General features: G+C 49.2%; 1 protein-coding gene and 1 pseudogene across 2 annotated transcripts in view; one reads left to right on the top strand and one right to left on the bottom strand.

The window, feature by feature from the left end:
• Ubash3b (ubiquitin associated and SH3 domain containing B) overlaps nt 1-11,416 on the bottom strand; it is a 148,724-nt gene extending 137,308 nt beyond the window's left edge. Inside the window, exon 1 of one of the 2 annotated variants that reach the window (XM_029542868.1) lies at nt 10,662-10,802. In XM_029542868.1, the coding sequence (XP_029398728.1) occupies nt 10,662-10,713 (52 nt within the window). In that variant the 5' untranslated portion in view covers nt 10,714-10,802. Of the gene's footprint in view, nt 1-10,661 lie in introns of both variants that reach the window. The other variant, XM_021206245.1, reaches the window with a different exon arrangement.
• A 5,096-nt stretch (nt 11,417-16,512) lies between these two features.
• Nucleotides 16,513-17,782, top strand: LOC110328332 (annotated as a pseudogene).
• The last annotated feature ends 2,406 nt before the right edge of the window (nt 17,783-20,188 follow it).

The following is a 20,188-nucleotide window of genomic DNA, read 5'->3' on the forward strand; positions in this document are numbered from 1 at the left end:
CCCCCCCCCCCCAAGAAAACTACTCTTGATGCTGTTGGATTTGCATTTCAAACTCAAGTTTCCCTCTCCAGTCCTCTGGTCCTATCTTCCTTCTGTGAAATGTAGCCCAGGCTGGTACAATGTAGCCCAGGTTGGTGCAATGTAGCCCAGGCTGGCCTTGAAGTCACTATGTATGTGAGGAAGATCTTACACTTCTAATCCTTCTGCCTCCATCTCCTGGGATGGTGACTTACAGGTATTCATCAATACTCCTCATTGACAGGGTGCTGGGGATTAAGCCTGGGACTTTGTGCATGCTAGCCAAACGCTCTGTCAATTGACCTCCATCCCAGCCCATGGATGTGTCTTCTATCCCTTGGACTGCATGTACCACGTGGCCATAAGTTTCTGTCTTCCACACCAGAGTACCAATGTCTCAGGGAGAGAGAGAGATCAGATCTAATTATATCTGTACCCCCAGCTCCTATTAGAACAAGTTTTCACAGCTTCTGGCAAATATGCACTGAAGTGTCTACACTTTTTGGTTTTGTTTTTCTGAAAATTCATGACCCACCGCAAACTTCTCATTAACAAGCCATCGGAGGAGCTTGGGAAGATTATTCTGCGTCCCTAGAAGGTAACGTAGGGATGCCCCTTTGCCTGGTTTGTTTGTTTCACAGGTCACATTTCAGAAGGCTCGAGGGAGCTAGGAAGTGGATGGGAATAGAAGCAGTCAAGCGGGCCCCAGCTGCTCTGTCAGAGATGGACAGATGTAACCAGGCAAAAAGGAGAAAGGACGCACAGGTGGGCTCTTCCAGGAGAGAGCAGAGTAAGAAGTGAGTCTGCAGGCGACTCCGGTTTGGAGACTCCAGTGGACCCTGCAGGGCTCTGCATATGTCTCTGTGGCTGAATGCACTGTGCGCTACAGCAATGGAAGCATACTTCCTTCCTGCTCTTGAAGTGCTTCCTTCCTGGGACAAAAGAGTAAACATTTAGAGAGTGAATGTTCTCTGTAAGTATTTCTGAACGGGGCAGAGTCTCCACGGAAGGAGGATTCTAAACAGCTCAGCTCCTCCTTCCAGCTACAGGGCTATAACACCTGAAAGCAGACAGTTGCCCTACCCTTCTGTGCCCTCCGCCTCCCCCAGGCATTCTGCAGACCACTGTGAACCCTGGCTGCCTTTTCTTTCAGCTTCTCACCACTGCATAGAAACAGCCCTAATCCTGAGAGTTCCGCTGCCAAGGCTGCTTTATACACAAGAATGTTTATGCCTCCACAGGAGCCAGGGAGCGTACCGGAAGCATTATATAAACATCTGGCAACTCCAGTGAAGGGGAGATGTCCCTTTAACTGAAAAGGCGTCCCTGAATCATTTGGTGATCTTAGGTGCCAGGCTGCAGGCAGGACCTCCTCTTCTATTTAACCGGCGCTTTGGTTGTATTTTGCAGGAAAGCAAGCACATTTCATACCAATTGGGAAATTACTCTAATGCACACTCATTAAATGACTCCCCATGGCTGTAATTGGCTCATATCTTTCTTTCTTTCCATTTATTTACTCTTTAGAATACCAACAGTCCTAAAGAGCTTGGTGTGCATGTGTGAGTATGTGTGCATGTGTGTGTGCATGTGTGTGTGCACATGTGTGCGCATGTATGCGCATGTGTGTGCATGTGGAAGCCAGAGGACAGTCCCAGGTGTCATCCTGCAGCAGCCATACACCTTGCACTTTGTCAGGGGTCTCTCTGGGAACTGGAACTTGACACTCCATGACTGGGCTAGGCTCACCAGCAGGCTCCATGGACCCACCCAGTAATGTGACCTTAAGTGTGTATCACCATAGCTGGTTTCTTATGTGGGTACTGATGGTAGAACTCAGGCTCTCAAGGTTGCAGGGCAGGTACTTTACCAACTGAGCCATTTCCCTATGCCCCCGATGATCGTTCTTTGACAAGAAAGTGTTGTGGGAAAGAAAACAAAGGTGAAGGCACACAATCCAGGTGCCCTGGGATAGAAAAGAAGCCACACAAATGTCCTGTTGACATTCATCACACTTGTCCAAGTCACCCAGGTGCCACTCAGGTGACTGCAAAGGATCTAAAGAATGGCTGAGTTCAAAGTCCTTCAGAGTAGGAACCGATGAGGCCCAGGGAGCCAAGGACTCGAGTGTAAAAAGCCAAGAAAGCCAGTTTCATTTTGGGTCAGAATGCCAAAGATCCCTGCTTGCACTGTGTGATACCACTGGCCTGCTCCTGAGGTGACAACGCCCAACACCTCTGGACATTCACTCTAGCCTAAGAAGCCATTCACCCGCCATTGGAGGGCTGCGGGCAACAGTCTGCAGTCGACTGGATGCAGCAGCGGCAGCGGCTGCCTGCAGTGTTTGCTGGGGAGCCTGCCATTTGGCATTCCCTCCACTCCCAGAGCTTACTGGGATACCATGGCACAGGAGGTGGTCATCTGGGACACCGTCCAGTCATCAATAGTAGGAGGCAAAGAGGAGAATTCAAGTCACAAACAAAAGGGGGGTTAGAAAATGGAACACTGGGCATACTGAGGCAGGGGGATGAAGAGTTCAGTGCCAGCTGGATCTCTAAATAAATAAATAAATGATGGGGGGATTAAACTTGTATACTGAGGCAGGGGGATGAAGAGTTCAGTGCCAGCTGGATCTCTAAATAAATAAATAAATGATGGGGGGATTAAACTTGTGTACTGAGGCAGGGGGATGAAGAGTTCAGTGCCAGCTGGATCTCTAAATAAATAAATAAATAAATAAATGATGGGGGGGAGGATTAAACTTGTGTACTCTTGGGAGAGGATCCAGAGGAATCTACCCAATGTCGCATACCCACCACCCTCCAAGAAAAAAAAAAAATACAACAAGTAGCAGAGAGATTCTCCCTGTAGTCTTTGGGCAAATTCCCAGTGGTCCCCAAGAGACTCCTCCTTAAAGAAAAAGACAAGGGCTCTTAGTCCCCACGGACACTGCTACCACCCTTCTCCTGGCACTGACTCTGTGTCCTGCTTGGGGCTGTGCCCATCACTCACAGTGCAGAAAGGCACAGGAGATGTGTTCGTTCTTTTCTCTCTCTCTCTCTCTCTCTCTCTCTCTCTCTCTCTCTCTCTCTCTGTGCAGACCTCAAGTCTGATTCCATTTGAGAGTAATCAGTAGACAGCCATATGGTACCCCATCGGATCCCTGAGTCTGGCCATCAATCACAGCCAGCAGCCTGGGCGGTGCTGGCTCCACTCTGCTTCTGCTGTACTTGGCCTGGCACTGCTCAGACCCTCTGGAGGGAGCCAGGCACGAGGGAGCAGAATGCAGTACTGAGAAACACCATTGGCCTCTGCCCATCTACTACTGTGTATCCCAGCTCAGAGAGAGGCAGGGAGACATAAAGGCATAGAGTACCCAGGCATCCAGACAGCACCAGCACCATGAAGAACAATATGGTCACTCAAGTGGCAGTAGAAACTGTCTCCTCCATTGCTTGCATGGACTGGCACGTCTCACAGGCACACGTGTCCCAGTGTTACTGTCAGAATTTCATAAGCAGAGCTTGGCTTGGGTGGCACACACCTATATTTCCAGCTACTCAGAAGGCTGAGGCAGAAGACTGCTTGAGATGAAGAATTTTAGATGTCAGTAGGGGCCGGATAGTAGTACAGACAGGAAAAAAGGCTTGGTGTGTTCAAAAACTCACCCCAAGCGCCTCTGGCCGGTGAGGGGCAGACCTAGGACTCAAACCTAGGAAGGATTTTAAACTGTTCGCCGAGGCAAGAGGAAGGAAGCAGATTAAAGATGGGCTCTCTCCAGTCCCCAGATGCAATGCCTACTGGGGACAGACAGATAAGACAGCTGACAGATGCCCACAGAAGGGAAGCCCTATACACGGGCAGTGCCTACTGGGATGGCATAAGCTTCCGCAGAGCCCCTGACCTTAGCCACAGTGGCTGTGGTGGAAGCCAGAGCAAAGCCTTTAGCTCCAAAAATGGCTGGGAAGAGGCAGCTGGAGTTCAAGGTAGTCAGCTGGTCGGGCAAGCACACAACAGTAAGGTTGGGTGTCCGTCCATTTCCTCAGCCCTTAGCCTTCTGGGCTTGTTTCCTCATCAAACGTTCCATTTCTAAGACTTAACAAGTGGTGATGTTTGAGAATCTGCTGTGTCATCGTCAATGTGGTCTAAAAGCCTAACGTATAATTAGAAATTAGGGCGTAACGGGGAACTTTCATAGAAGCTGTATTCAGGGGTTCATAATTAGGCCAGCAGCCCATTCACGGGCCTCAAGGTCAATCAAAAGAAACAAACTACTGATTCACAACACAGGATTTTAAACAGAAAATATCATGATCAAGCCAAGTGTGGCAGCACATGTCCACAATCACCGTGCTTACAAGGTGGAGGCAAGAAGGCCCCGAGTTCAAAACAAGCCTCAGCTACACACTACACTTGAGGCCAGCCTGGACAATATGGGGCCCTATTTCAGAAAACCTTAAAAAGTCTCCTCTCCTTCTCTGCCCTCCTCCCCTCCCCCCCTCCCCCCCACACACACACACACACACACACACACACACACACACACACACAGTGTCACTCGAAACTCAAGAAAATACAATTAGCCAAATTAATAACCAGATCGGAAGTTGCACAGGGCTCAGGATTTGAACTCAAGAGGGACTCCCACAAAAGGATGCAAGAAAACTTTTCACAGTGCCAGAGGGAAACTTCCTGGAGTGGGTCTCTCCTTGCACTCCGTCAGGCTTGAAGGACAAGTACCGTGACCCTACCGATCCTTCTTACTGACCCGACACAAGAAAACGTTGAGGCCTTGGATATGCCGCATCTTACTGCATTCTCCCATCCACGTGCATCATCAGTTAGTAGCTTATGACTCCTCGACAGACTTGAAAAAGACGGTCTGCCACCATCCTTTTAAACTGCAATCTCTCTGCACACAGAAAGTTCCCTGGACTTGAAGTTTTAGGCTGAAGTCCATACAGCAATATGGAAAGCTAACCGTGTGGTCATTGGCAACTAGCCCTCAGAGGACTACTATGAAGCTGCTGATGTTTCATGCACGCCAGAGTGTTTTTTAAACTGCACAGTCACTCGCAAGTGTAGAGAATGTGCACAGGTGCACAGTTACAGTAGGCAGAGACTTCTTGCCCTGTCCACCTGTGAAGAACCCTGAGACAAGTGGATCACAACTATCGTTTTTCTATCCAAGATGCACAGGGAAGGAGCCCCAGGCTCCATGTCAGAGTTGGTTATATTTCAGAGATGCCTGCTTGGCCAAATGCTTTCAGGGGATCCAGTGTCCGCCAACAGGTAAAAGAGAGAGAGTCCGGGGAAACTAGATATTTTAATGCACGGCCCTGCAGGTTGGCCCTCAACAGCTCAGGGGGCTGCTTCGGGCTGCCTTTGTCTTTGAGCAGTGAGGTGTAGCTAACACAGTTTGAGGCCTGAAGCCAAGTCCCGGGCACTTACTCCAGCTTTCTGCCACTGTCCAGCTCTTAAGACACAACTCTAATATTCTCAACTGAGAAAAACAAGCCCGTCCCACCCAGCTATTCCTACCTGTAGACATGCCAACAACACCCACCTCATCTCTCCTTCTGGCAACACAATATTATCAAACAACAACAATAACAACAACAACAACAAAAAAAATAGTGAATGTTCCAGCTCTGTTCTTTCAGGTCCTTGCCCCTGTTAACAGGGCAGGCACTGCTGTGTACGGGGGCTGACCGACTGTCATGTTGAGGAAAAGAGACACAATGGGAAAGTCGACGATTCAAGAATCATGCTGACGCTGGACTAGAACTTGGGATATTGCTCTCCTGCAAGGGTCCCTTGCAAGACTTCCTTGTTTTGTTATTTGTTTCTCTCGTAGTGCTGGGGATTGAACCCAGAATTTGTGGAGGCTAAGCCAATGAGCCACACAGTGTTCTCTCTCTCTCTCTCTCTCTCTCTCTCTCTCTCTCTCTCTCTCTCTCACACACACACACACACACACACACAAGGAAATACATACAAGCCATTATTATATATGTATATATATATATGTGTGTGTGTGTGTGTATATATACATATATACATATATATATGCAAAGACTGTTCTAGCCACAGGCAACCTTAAAATAAATTAAAAATAAGGGGCTGGGGAGATGTGGGGAGATGGCTCCATGGTTAAGAACACTGGCTGCTCTTCCAGAGGACCTGGGATCAACTCTCAGCATCCACACGGCAGTTCACAACTGTCCATAACTCCAGTTCCAGGGGATCTCGCACCTTCACTCTGGCATCTTCACATAGAAATACGTGTGAACAAAACATCAATGCACATTAAAAAAAAAAACTAAATAAAAATAAGTAGTGTATCAACTTTGTTCCCAGCACTCAGGAAGGGGAGGGGGCAGTTGGACTGAGCATTCAAAGCCAGCCTTAGCTACACAGTGAGTTTGAGGCCAGCCTGGGCTACGTATCTCAAAACTAAAATAAACGAATGAGAAAAAAAGGTGAAAAGCCAGGACAGGGGCTGTATGAGCCACGAGTCTTTGGATTCTGTCACTCAGTGACTTGCTCGAAGGGACACAGCTGGCCTCTAGAGACAAGCTGAGAACATCTACCCTCTAAAACCAGAGGGGGCAACATGCAGACGGTGCTCCCTTGACTGAATTTGGGTGTGTCCAGCTAGAGGCCTTTCCACTATCCTCAGGACCACTCAAGTCCCAGAGGCCTCATGGGCCTCAGGCCTTTGCCCACTGATCACTCTTCCTTTTCCTTCAGACTAACCTCACCAGCCTGGAGGAAGCTGGATTTCTATTTTTAGAACATTTGGGCCAGCACACAACTAAGGAGCATAAAAAGAAAAAGGGAAGGGGGTGAGCCATAGAAGCCTTGAAAGTGTCCTTCCAGAGACCTCAGCTCAGCCCCGCCTCTTTGGCTCCCCAACGGAACCACCGAGCGAGCGCGAGCGCGGCACGAACAGGCCCTTCTACAGCAGTTTAGGTTGGACAGAAGTGGTGACAAAGCCTCGGAGAGGAGTGACAAGCCACAGAGAACATACCCCGAGGTCACCCTGCTTGGCCCAGCCAGGCAGTCTGCTGCTTTCGGCTCTGTCAAGCACTTAACAAGCCGGGGCTCATTAAGAGCATTCCCCTGAGAGAGCTCCAGCAAGGCCCTGGGGTTAAGTCAACTCCAGGACCACAGCATGGTACAGCATAGTTCAGAATGGAACCTGGGCCTGCTGGCCTGGCCTCTCTGTAGCCATCTAGAGCCCAGTCACTGTTATACCCCAAGGAGTCTGGCTGGTAAGCTCTGCTTCAGCTCCTTCTCCTCAGAAGGCTACAAGGGTCTCTTTTCATCGGCTACATCTAGACTCTTCTGGGACCTCAGGGTATATTCTCTGTGGCGTGTCACTCCTCTCCGAGGCTTTGTCACCTCACATAACCTTCTGTTCATTCTGCTCATTCCTCTCTAGGCAGGACTGGATGCTCCAGTGAGGATTTCTGGTCAGGTAAGTCTGGCAGTCCTCCTACTCCTCAAGTCTCCATACAGAGTTAAAAGCCTGCCCTCAGAGCTCTGCAGTAGCTGCCTCTTAACAACCTGAGTGAACCCACTAAGGCGAAAGGCAGACACTCGTGTCTTTAGGGTGGGATAGGGACCCCACCCCATTCAAGCCTCCTTTGGGGCCTTGTATGGAGACACACATGTATTATCCTACCACTGTAGAGGTAGAAGAAGCAGGAAGACCAGGAAATAAAGGCCAGTTTCAGCTTTATAGTGAATTCAAAGCCAGCCTGGAATATAGGAGACCCCATGAGCATGAAAAACAAAACAAAACAAACAAACAAACAAAAAGTAAAACAAAACCTGCTCAGGACACTCAATTTGGTCAGGTGACTCTAAGAACACCACTTCCTGCTAGGTGAAATTTAGCTAAGAGCAATAAACCCCGCCTCCCATCTCCCACCTCCCACCTCCCACCTCCCACCTCCCACCTCCCTTCCTTAGACCTTCTCTGTTTCCTCTTGGATAAAGGAAGAGCGGCAATAACAGAAATAGTAAAATACTTTGTGGTAGGCTAACTAATGACTCTCCAAAAGACATCTATGGTCCCCCGCCTCTTCCAGGTTTGTGTGCATGTGTGTTGGTTTTGGTTTGGGGGGGGGGTTGTTTTATTTTGTTTTGTTGTTTGAGACTGATTTTTCTCTGTTTAGCTCTCTCTGGCTGTCTTGGAACTCACTCTGTAGATCAGGCTGTCTGCCACTGCCTCCCATGTGCTGGGATTAAAGTGGTGAGCCACCACTGCCAGGTGCCTATGTCTTAATCTCTAAAACCTGTAAACACTACTTTACATGGCAAAGAAAAGACTTTACAAGAATGATGTTATTAAGTTCAGGGATGACGTTGACATGGGTAATTATTCCAGATTATCCACGAGGACCACAGGGCAATCTTATGCATTCATGGAATACTACTAAGCCATGAAAACAAACAGAGTCCTACCATTTGCTGATGGACCTGGATTTGATTGTATTAAGTGATTACCATCAAACTTGATGTCCTGTGTTTGCCCCTTGAGACCCATGTGGTACAAGAAGAGAACTAGCCTTTCATAAGCAGTCTTGCCCCCCCCCTCTCTCTCTCTCACACACACACACACACACACACACACACACACAGAGTTTTCTATATGTATGATAAAGGACACCCAGAGGGTTTGATGCAAAGAGAACACAATTAAGGGTACAGACCCGGTGGAATGAAATCGGGTAGCCACAATCAAACAATTCCCACGAGCCACCAGAAGCTGGCAGAATGGAATAGCACAACCTCACCAACACAGCTTTATCCCAGGGATAGCAACTTGGAACATCTGTCCTCTAGAATACGGAGAGAATGCATTTCTACTGATTAAAGCCATCCAGCTACAGTGTTCCGACTCAGTGCTTGTCTACCTCCACACAGAACCCCGTGGCTCTTCCTTTGAGGTCTGGCAGTGTGGACAACAGGCCTGGGTTTGAGTCTCTGCTTTCCTCCTAACTAGTATGTTGTATAACCTCTTTAAACCCCAGCTTCCTAGGTCATAAAACAGGCATGGAATAGGTCTTCACTCAGCTGGGTAATGAAAATAAAGCGTCTCCAAGCCTCAGTCCTATGTGGCCAGTAATCTTGCTCTTGTGCCATCTCAGGGATTAAGGAAGAATTAATCAAGTCATCATTCTAGTCTGTCATGACCGGAGCAAGGCCTCTGAGGACCACTGAAGGAAACAGACCGTCCCCTTAAAGCCCGCTGAATATCAACTATGAACATGTAAAGAGTCCACTGGACCACTTCTTCGTTTGCTTAATCAGTTTGGGTCCTTGACTGATCTCACTTCAGGAATGGCAGTTGCCTGGAACTAGGCAACTTCTACAGTACATTTGGACTCCGCTCTGGTTCCCACGAGGCTCTAGATCGCCACCCATCCTCAGGGCCTTCCATGAAGGACCCCCCACTCGGCACTCCATGCAAAACCCCTCACATCTTCTCGCACTGTTGTGCTGAGGCTCTAGTGTTTGGAAGTCAGCAGGAAGCAGAGGCCTCGGTCCACTTTGTAGCCTTTCATGGAGTGGGCCAAACAGCCCTGCAGCCTGTCTGAGCAGGTTGGGTAGGAGGATGCATTCCTGAATAGGAGTGTTCTCTCCTTAGACTGCCCCCATGTTAGTAAGGAAACAGGGCTTCCAGTTAGGACACCTGGAGTTACCGCGGGAATGAAAGCGGAGGCAAGAACTCGACCCTATCTAATTAAGTTTGCCCAACTCTTCCTGGTGACGTAACTGAAAGAGAGAGCAGCACCTGCCATCATCCCGAACTTTGTGTCTCCACCGAGGAAACAAGCAAGCCGGGAATTAACCAGAGAAGGCGATGGCTTTCTATCGGGCGAGCTTCCAGCCCCTTGCCCTGGTGTGCACCGACTCCAGAGAACTGTTGCAGGCTGTTGCAGGCAACCCTGATCTTCCCAGAAGGCTACAGCTACGGCCACCTGCGCTCTCTGCCCTTCCCCTGCCCACCCTCGGAAAGGAAGGAGGAGGCAGGAGGGCAGTTCCCCCCCCCCAACCCCGCCCCATACTCTCGAGCACCCACAGCTTTCTGCGCTGCCGTCACCACTGACGAGAACCCTGGTCCCCTGGAGGAATCACTTCTCCTTCCCATTCCATCCTCTCTATCAATGAACACGCAGCGACACCCACGCTCCCGCTCCTCCCACTCCAGAGGGAGCCGGAGCTCAAGAGCGACATCCGGAGCTGGAAGCCGCTGCAGCGGGGGCGCCGGTCACCCTGCCCCGCTGCCCCTCGCCTTTCCCCAGCCACCAGTAGACCGATCCCTAACCTCCGCTCCTAAACAGCTCAGCACTTTGGATGGATAAGGGATCCAAGTCCTCCAAGGGACCCGCCTCTCTCGGGCTTAATATAAGAGACCTCTGGGGGAGCGCGCGAACCGCCCAGAGCTACCAGCGAAACCCGGGGTTCGAACCTGATGCCCCGGCCGTCCAGCATCCCCAAGCAATCCCCTAGCCCGACACTCCCGCCGCCAGCGCGCCCATCGTGTTCCCCTAAGCAGGTTTCAGGCAGCGCCAGGATGGCGAGCCGGAGCGAAGTCGAGGGTCGCGGGGCCCAGGCGGGTGACTTACGCGCGGGCGCGGGGAAAGCCCATGGACAGGAGCACGTCCAGCGCCGACCCATGCTTGACGGTGCCCGGGCGCTGCAGGCGATCCCTGCGCGGGGTGACTTTGCTGTACAGCTCCTCGCGCGCGGCCATGCCGAGGGCTGGGGTCGCGGTGCCGAGTGCCCGCTCAGTGGCCGCCCATCGCCCGCGCGCCGGAGACGGGGGTCCGAGGAGGACGGCGGGGGCGGCGCTCCCAGATCTCCGGGCGGAGACTGACGCTTCCTGGAGAGGCCACTGGAGCTCGGCGCGGGCCGGTGGCTGCTGAGGGTCCGACCTCAGCCCGCGGGGTCCGGGAGTCCCAGCGTAGCGCCGCTGCAGCCTTCTCTGTCCTCCGCCCCCCCCAGCTTCTCCTCCCCGAGCTGTCCGGGAATTTGCAATGAGTAATTTTTGAATGGATCAAAAAGGAAAAGCAGCCTTGTGGGCAGGCCCTGCCTTGCCTGCGCCGGGCCCCGCCCCTCTCTTAAAGCGGCCGCGCCGGCCCAAGCTGGGCTGGCTGGAATCCAGCCAGCCATAGTAGGAATTGCTTCTAGACAGAAGGTCTCCAGAAGTAGGCCAGTGTGCTTGGATTCGTAGAGCCGTAGCTCTGCCCTTGGCTTGCATATCGACCCATCTGGGCCTCGGGGCTTCAGAATAGCCCATTTCACGGTTCATTTGATCCTTGGCGAGGTCAGTAATGGAAACCCACTGCATGGATGGAGGAGAGGCTAAGCCATAAGACCCGGGAAAAGGTGTCACTTCAAATAGATCTCGCTAAAGTTACAAAGTTGTTACAGCACTGTAGGCCGAGTCCCCCACAGCCCTCAGTGACTAACTGGACAGCGACCTCTGGAAAGGGGCCTCTGATTCTTGGAAATGGAAGGACCTGAGAGGGCAAGGGAGGAAGGAAGAAGAGAAAGGGGAAGAAAAAAAGGGAGGGGAAGCAGAGAAATGAAAAGTAGGAGTTAGAAGGAGAAGGAACAGAGAAAGGACACTAATTATAGCACTTCCGAATGGAAAGAGCTGACTTTCATGAGTGAGTGCGCACCCTGTCAATAAAAGGGTTCGGAGACCGGATCCCTGCTGCATAGGAGCCACAAATGAGCTACCACCCCCACCCCAGTAGGACCAGCAACCTCCACCTCAAAGAACAGAAGTCATTACTGCTGTTGCTGTTCATGCCTCATCACCTGGAGACAAAGGCATTGTTCTCAATCAAGAACCAGTCCCATTTGGTGTAATAGAGGAGGCACAGATCTTCCTTGAGGGGGGGGGGTGATGATGATGATGATGATGATGATGATGATGATGATGACAACGATAATACCTTATGTTTATTGGATCCATTTGTGTGCCCATGATTGTGCTGAGCATAATGGCTGAATTAACTCACGGGTCTTTTACGGTGCCCTCGAGGATGCCTACCTGTATAGCCTCGTTTTAGAGATGAGAAAATTCAGCTCAGCGGGACAAAGGAAAATTAAAGAGCTCCGGTGTGAAGAGATGGAGCTTTGACTCCTCGTGGTGCCCTGAACAAGTCTCCTCTTCCCCCAACAGCCCTGTAGTCCCATCTAAACAGTGGTAGTCGCTGAACGCATACACTCCAGATTCTCCAGAAACTGCAGCTCTTCCTTGCTTGCCTGCTTAGAGTGCAGGGAAGGGGGAGGGAGGTGATCAGCATGTATAAAGCCCTGGCTGTAGCTTTAAATGTTGCTTTATTATAAGGCACCCAAGGAAATGAAAGTTTAATCCCCTGACCTCGCATCCTCCACCCTCCACTGGTGTTTCTTCAGAGTATCCGTGGCATTTGGAAGTGGGACGGTGAGGCCGGTGAGACCGAGGAAGCCTGGGTAGGAATTTGCATATTTCTGCCTAGTGTTATGAAAGAGACCAAGGGCAATTCACATTTCCTAGGTGGGGGAGTTTCTTCTTCCCAGCGGAGGAAATGTCTAGCTGAGGCAGTGGTTGAAGGCAGCTTGGAAAACCATATTCCATAGACTAGCCTCCTTGGGATGTGTTCAGGAAGGTCTACTGGACAGTACCCAGCATTCTAAAGTCTTTTTTCAGATATCTGGGCTTCAGCCAGATGATCTGGATTTCAATCAAGAGAAAAATACTGTCTGCGGCAGTACTTTGTGCATCCAAAGCTGTGCATGAAACAGCAGCTCCGGTTTAGTGAGCCCTCACTAGATACTGGTGCTGTCCCTCAGGTCTTCCACGTGTGTGGCTCATTCTGTGCTTTGAGCAGATGCTGAAGTGACTCTTGAGAAACCTGTACCCATGTCCTAGGTATGTACTGTCTTTTTGCTAAGAACTTCTTTCTCTCAATGCAAGAGCTTAAAGCCGCATTGTGATATTTTCTTTCACATTTTTATTTTTTTCATTTGTGTGTGTGTGTGTGTGTGTGTGTGTGTGTGTGTGTTTACTAGAGCACAGCTGTGTGGGCGTGGAAGTCAGAAGATAATTTGCAGGAGTCAGTTCTCTCCCTCTACTGCGTGGATCCCAGGGACCAGACTCAGGTCTTCGGTGCTTCTTCTGAACCATCTCACTGGGTCAATGTCTTTTCTTAAATTCCAACTTTTTAGTGGTGGTGGTCGCGCGCGGGGGGGGGCGTGTTGGAAAGATGGCTCATCCCTTGTGAGCATTTGTTGCTCTTGCAGAGGACCCAGGTTCAATTCCCAACTCCTACAGGGTAGTTCATAACCTTCTGTAACTTCAGTTCCAGGGAGTCTGATGCTCCCTTCTGACCTCCACGGACACCAAACATGCATGTGCTACACAGACATGTATGTGGGCAAAAGACACATAAAATAAAATGAATAAATTTGATAAAAATAAGCTTTCATAGTAAGCCAACAACCACTTATTGTTTTGATGACAAAGAGGATGCCAAACCATAAGACAGTTGATTCTGCCTGCCTGCCTGCCTGCCTGTCTGTCTGTCTGTCTGTCTGTCTGTCTGTCTGTCTGTTGTTTGTGGCAGTCTTCCTGTGTAGCACATGCATGTTTGCGCAGGTAAACCTCACACTGAAGATCTTTCTGCATCAGCTTCCTTCCAAATGTTTTATTGCAGACCTGTGCCCCGCCATGCCCCGCCATGCCCCGCCATGCTCCGCCATGCTCTGTGTGATTGCCTTCTGTGCCCCTTGACATGGTTTGTTGGAGCTGTTTCTCTGGACAGTCTGCTTCAGTTACTTTTACCTGCCTCTGGAAAACTGCAGGGCAGAGAAAATGATGGCCCCCAAAACAGTTGCAAGGAGCCAGCAAAGGCCGCTATTGAAAACCGGGCACCCTCAGGGAAAACTGCTTTCTGTTCTGTCTGGGGGTAGTGTTTGCAGAAATCCCAGCCTGGCTCCTCAACCTGCCTCAGCTCAGTGCCTGGACTTATTTTAATTGGGATGCTGCTATTTGCTCTGCACAGGGCTAGAGGGCTGGCAATTAAGATGCATTGTGCTTTAATTGTATTGACTTTGAGAGGCAAGGAGAGGCTTTATAAACATCCATATTGTTATGTTACAAAGGAGGAAGAAGAATGAGGGTTCATCTGACAGTGTATCTTATAGCTGTGGGGAAGGAGGGGTGGGGGTGGGGCCTTGCACAATGACACAGCTGACACATCACAGAGCTGACACATCAGTACTAAGCTGCTGTTCTCTCAGAGGAAAAGCAAGTTGTCATGTCCCTGTGCCCGGTAGTGTCAGAATCCATCCAGATCACAAGGCTCTTTTGTTTATGTGAATACCATTGTACTTCTTGTTACTGGCCCCTGCCACTTTCTTGCAATAGGACTTCCACAGACGCCATAGAGATGCCCAGAATGGGATCAGCTGACTTCACTTCGTCCTCTTCCTCTTCCTCTTCCTCCTCTTCCTCCTCCTCCTCTTCCTCTTCCTGCTCTTTTCCTATCCATCCTCCTTCTTCTTCCCCTGCTACATCTCACTATGTCTCCCAGGCTGGCTTGAAACTGATCCTCCTGCCTCAGCCTCCCCAGTGCTAGAATTTCAGCCAGCTGGTACTTGCTCTTTCAGAAGTCTGTTCTGTCTTCTGTCTCCTCCTCTTGGGCCGGGAGGAAAGGTCAGCAATTGCTTCAGAACAGCGGGGAAAGTCCGAAGGCTACTTCCAGTTCTGCGGGCCGAGTGTGCTCATGATGAATGAAAGCAGCTTTTGAACCGCCGGGAATGACTGTAGCTCCTGACTTTCAAGGGAGCTCTTTGTGCATATGACATCATGTGCTGCTGTCCCTAGGCTCAGTCTCCTCAGCTGGCAAATGTGGGGCTCCCCTTAGGCTGTCATCCCATGACACTGGAACCCAGGAGCTCTTTGAAGGTGGGGGCAGGATTACCCAATTGGAAGCTGGGTGGATAAAGCAAGACATCTAACTTCCTCTTGTAGTGCAGAGAAACCCTGCCAGCTTTACATCTTGGGGAGTTTTATGAAGGTGTTTTGTTTTGTTTTGTTTTGTTTTGTTTATGAAAAAGAGTTTGGAAATGTTTTTAACAATTTTGAAAGCACAGAATAAGAGTTTTGGTTTGGTTAGTGGTTTGGTGTGTGTGTGTGTGTGTGTGTTTGTGTGTGTGTGTGTGTGTGTTTGTAAAAGAGCATGAGCCCATGTGTGTTCTTCATGTATGAGATCGACATCATGAATCTTTCTCAACCATTCCCCACCTCCCTTATTTGTTTTGAGGCACGGTCTCTCAGTTGAACCCCAAGCTTGCTGATCAAGCCAGTCTGGCTAGCCAGCTCACTCTGGGATGCTCTGTCTCTACCTTTTTACCTTCTGAGTCTGGAATTACAAACAGGCCACCATGCCCACCCAACGCTTAGCTGCGCTCTGAGATCCGAGCTAGTCTGTGCTGGCACAAGCACATTTTGCACTGATCTATTTCCCTGACCCTGGTTTTTTTTGTGTGTGTTTGTTGTTGTTTGTTTGTTTTGTTTTTTAATAGAATCCCAAATATCCCAGTGTACTGGATAGTTTTGTGTTAACCTGAACAGAGCTAGAGTCATTGGAGAGGAGTGACCCTACAGTGAGAAAACGCCTCCCTAAGATAGGGCTGTAAGGCCGGGCGTGGTGGCGCACGCCTTTAATCCCAGCACTTGGGAGGCAGAGGCAGGCGGATTTCTGAGTTCGAGGCCAGCCTGAACTACAAAGTGAGTTCCAGGACAGCCAGGGCTACACAGAGAAACCCTGTCTCCAAAAGACAAAAAACAAAACAAAACAAACAAACAAACAAAAGATAGGGCTGTGGGTAAGCCTGTAGGGCTTGTTCTTCGTGACTGATGGAGGAAGGTCCAGTCCACTGTGGTTGGTTCCACACCTCTGGACTTGTCGTCTGGGGTTTTATAAGCATGCAGGTTGAGCAAACTGTAGAGGAGCAAGCTGGTAAGCAGCGCCCCTCCAAGGCCTTTGCCTCAGTGCCTGCCTCCAGGTTCCTGTCCTGACTTCCTTCAGGGAAGGACTGCGATGTGGAAGTGAAATAAACCCTTTTCTTCCCAACTTGCTTTGGGTCATAATGTTTTATCAGAGCAATAAAAACCCAAATTAAAACACCCAGGGAAGCCTCAAAATAGCTAGGTAGGTACTGGAGGTTGCCCTTAAACTCCATTTCTTCCGTTCTCTACATTCCCAACTCAGGGTTATAGGTTTGTACCACCACACTCAGCTTTAGATGATTTTTTAACACCAAGTTTAGGTTGGAAGTCTGTAATTGAATAAAGAGGAAAGCAAGAGAGAGAGAGAGAGAGAGACAGAGACAGAGACAGAGACAGAGACAGAGACAGAGACAGAGAGAGGGGGGATTCATTTCATGAGGAAGAGACAATGGAGCAACAAGTGAGCCATGGCCCAGGAAGAAGAGTAAGCAAGCAAGGGCCCCCCCAGGAGGAGTGTCTGGGTGGCATGGTGCTACAAAGGCCAGCCAGGCCTTCTGTCCCACCACAGAGGCCACCCTACCCTTTCTCCTGTCACCTACGTGACCCACTTCAATCTCTGCCCTCCATTAAGCTCCTTTATCGCCTTCCTCCTGGATGCTCTGAGGTCAGAAGCTGTCCTTCAGGAGAGCTGGTCTGAACTGGCTAGATCTATAAAGGCTGCCATAGTGGTCAATAGCCAATCTCTGATGTCATTAGAGTGGCATCAGGTTGCTAAATAGCACCCCCTTCCAAAACAGGTCAAGATGCCCTTGTTGACATGGGAAAGAACCACTAAAGGAAGGAGTAAAAAGAATGATGCCCAAATCCCAGAAACGCTCTGCCATTCCCAGACCATCCCTCTCCCTTATTAGCCTGTCCTCACCCCCATGTATGCGTAACCTCCTCACTCTGTTCCACTTATCTGTGGTTAGCAAAGGTACATTCTTGCACAACACTCTTGAGGAGGTCAGAAGACAACCTGGGAGCAGCTCCCTCCTTCCATCATATGGCTTGAGTTATCCGGCCTGGGGGCGACCACCAGCCAACTTGTTTGGTGTTGTGTTTCGTTTTGCTTTAAATGTCTCACACTGTGATTGAAATAGACCTGGAACTCAACACAGAGCACAGGCTGGCCTTGAACTTGACAACAATCCTCCTGCCTCAGTCTCCCAAATGCTGAGCTCCTGAGCATATGCCACCAGATCTGGTTTAGTCGTATTAAGAATTCTTAACCAGCAGAGCTCTCCATCCCTTTGCGCTTCACTGCTGCCTTTGCTCAGCACCATCAACCACACTTCTCAAACCTTCATCACCGCTGCCAGTGGGGGACAATCCCCAAGCTAGGAAAGAATCAAGGAAGAATATGAGGTGGCTGAGCTGGGGGCACCCCACAGATCGACTTCTGTCAGAACTACTGTGATCAAGATGCCCAGAGAGAGGTCTCTGTCCCTCACCATGTGGTCTGGTCCCTGTTCAATACACTCTTCATGAACTTCTGCTGCCTGGGCTCTGTTGCCTATGCCTACTCTGTGAAGTCTAGGGACTGGAAGATGGTGGGTGATGTAACTGGAGCCCAGGCCTATGCCTCCACTGCCAAATGCCTAAACATCAGCATTAATTCTTAGCAACCTCATGGTTGTTATCACCGTTGTTGTTGTCATCATCATTGCTCTTAACGCTGGTCATCTTGAGACTTAGTAGAGGAGTCTGGCTTCTGACATGCTCCACCATCCGCAGCTGCCTCCCTCCTTGCCCCCTTGTCCCTCCCTACATGCAGGTGTAACACTCATCCACAGTGGGTTCAATAAACTGCACTTGATAACCTCAAAAAGAAATTAAAAAAAAAAAAAAAAGAATTCTTAGCTGGATGGTGTTGGCCCGCGCCTTTAATCCCAGCACTTGGGAGGCAGAGGCAGGTGAATTTCTGAGTTTGAGGCCAGCCTGATCTACAGAGTGAGTTCCAGGACAACTAGGGCTATACAGAGAAACCCTGTCTTGAAAAAACAAAACATAACAACAACAACAACAGCAATGACTCCAAATGGTGTCATTTCAGAACTGTAGAATGAAATGCTATGATCAAGTCGCTTTTATTCTTGGTCACAAATAGAAGTGGAACTGGAAGTCGTGGTGTATAACTGTAATCCCAGCTGTCTAGAGGTGGAGGCAAGGGGAGTGTCATGTGTTCCAGGCCAGCCTGGGCTACATAGAGAGTTGTAGGCTACCCTGGGCTGAATGAGATCCTGTCTTAAAAAAACCAAAGAACAGGAGTAGGATCTGAGTATGAAAGAACATGCCTGTAGTCTCAGCACTTAGGAGGCTAGGGGCAGGAGGATTGCTTTGAGTTTGAGGCCAGATTGGTCTACATAGCAAGTTCCAGGCTAGCCAGTGCCATTTGGAGAGACTGTCTCACAAAGAATCAAACCACCGAACCAAGAATCAGTAGTACAACTACACCAGATCCAAGAACCTAAAGATGGCTGGCCACTTCATCATCCATGTATTCGATTCCAGATTGTTGTTTAATGTATAAAGTCAGGTTACAGAGTAGGAAAGGCCAAGGGTGGAGAATAGGCCATTGGCCCAAACCAATAAAAAGCCTATATATCTATATATCTATACATCTATACATCTATACATCTATACATCTATACATCTATATCTATATCTATATCTATATCTATGTGTGTGTAATAACATATAATAATGTAATGATATATAAAATATGTATTTATTTCTAAAATGATTTATGGATTTATTTTTGCGTGTCTGCCCGTGTGAATGATGGAGCATGTGAGTGTGCAGATGCACTTCCATGTGTCTGTGGATAGAAGAGAACATCAAGTCTCCTCCTCTCTCCCTCTCCACATATTTCTTAGGGACAGAGTCTGTCCCTGGACTGAAGGCTTAAGATTTCCCAGGCTGGAAGCTAGCAAGCCCCAGTAATCCCTCTATATCTCTTCTTTGGAGCTGGGTTTTAAGGCTTTTATGAAACGCAAGGCTCACTGTGTGGTTCTAGGCTAGGATCTGAGCTCTGGTCTCAGGACTGTGTAGCAAACACTCAACCACTAAGCCATCTCTCCCACCTCAGAAAGATTGTATGTGTTTTTTCCTTCTGATTAAAAAGAAAATATTTCCCTCGACTGCACTAGGAAGAGGAGAGAGATAGCGGCCCTCATTACCTGCCTGTTGGGATGAGATATTTGTCCCCCTTTGGGTCTCTACTCTGCGTCTTCACTGGAGAGTGCGTGTCTCCGTGTCCCCTCCCGATAAGGATAGGTATTCTGCCTTGGAGAGTCTCTGTCCCTGATTTGCCACGCAGTAATAGACTCGTTGTAAATGAATCAGAAAAAGGCAGGAAGATGTAGAGTTTGTGGCCAGCTTGGGCCTCTTAGCTGTCTCAAGAAACACACGGTGACTACATCACAAGGACAAATATGAGGTGCTTGCTCCTGACCGTCTTTGCAGCTCTCTCTAGCTCTCTCTTAACCCTCTTCATCCCAGGCCGCAGATAAAAGGGACGAACCCTGACCAGTATTTTAAGTGTCTGCTGCATGTGAGGGTTTCTGATTATTTAATCCCATAAGCCACACCCCAAACAGGCATTTATATAAACCATTTACCACCCCCCCCCCAAAAAAAAAAAACCTTTCTGGATTCAGAGAGGCTCCACAGCTTGCCGGAATTATATGCTTTCCATAGGGAGAGCAAGCATTAAGACTATGCTATCTAAATGCCATTTGAGGGCCCATTACATTGACCCATAGATGATTAGTATTGACTTGCAATACTGTCATCCACTAGTTGTTTCAGTAGATAATTCCTATAGTTGTGCCGTGAAGTGTTCTAGCTCACAGGACAATCAACGCTGCAGAAGAAAAACACATATAAAGGATTTTTAGCAAAGCTGACATAGAAGTAAATGTTACTAAGCTCGTTAATGATAAACAGGCTTTTTTTCCCTCCTCCTACTCCCTGTCCACAATGACTGGATAACTACTATCTCTGGATGCAGGCTCACAGATCTGTGTGACTTCAAGAAATGCAGTGTTTAACGGGAGACAAAAGAGACCGGGACGGCTGCACAGGATGTGTAAGAGACAT

The sequence above is a fragment of the Mus pahari genome, chromosome 10 (assembly GCF_900095145.1).
Source record: "Mus pahari chromosome 10, PAHARI_EIJ_v1.1, whole genome shotgun sequence".
NCBI classification, from domain to species: Eukaryota; Metazoa; Chordata; class Mammalia; order Rodentia; family Muridae; genus Mus; species Mus pahari.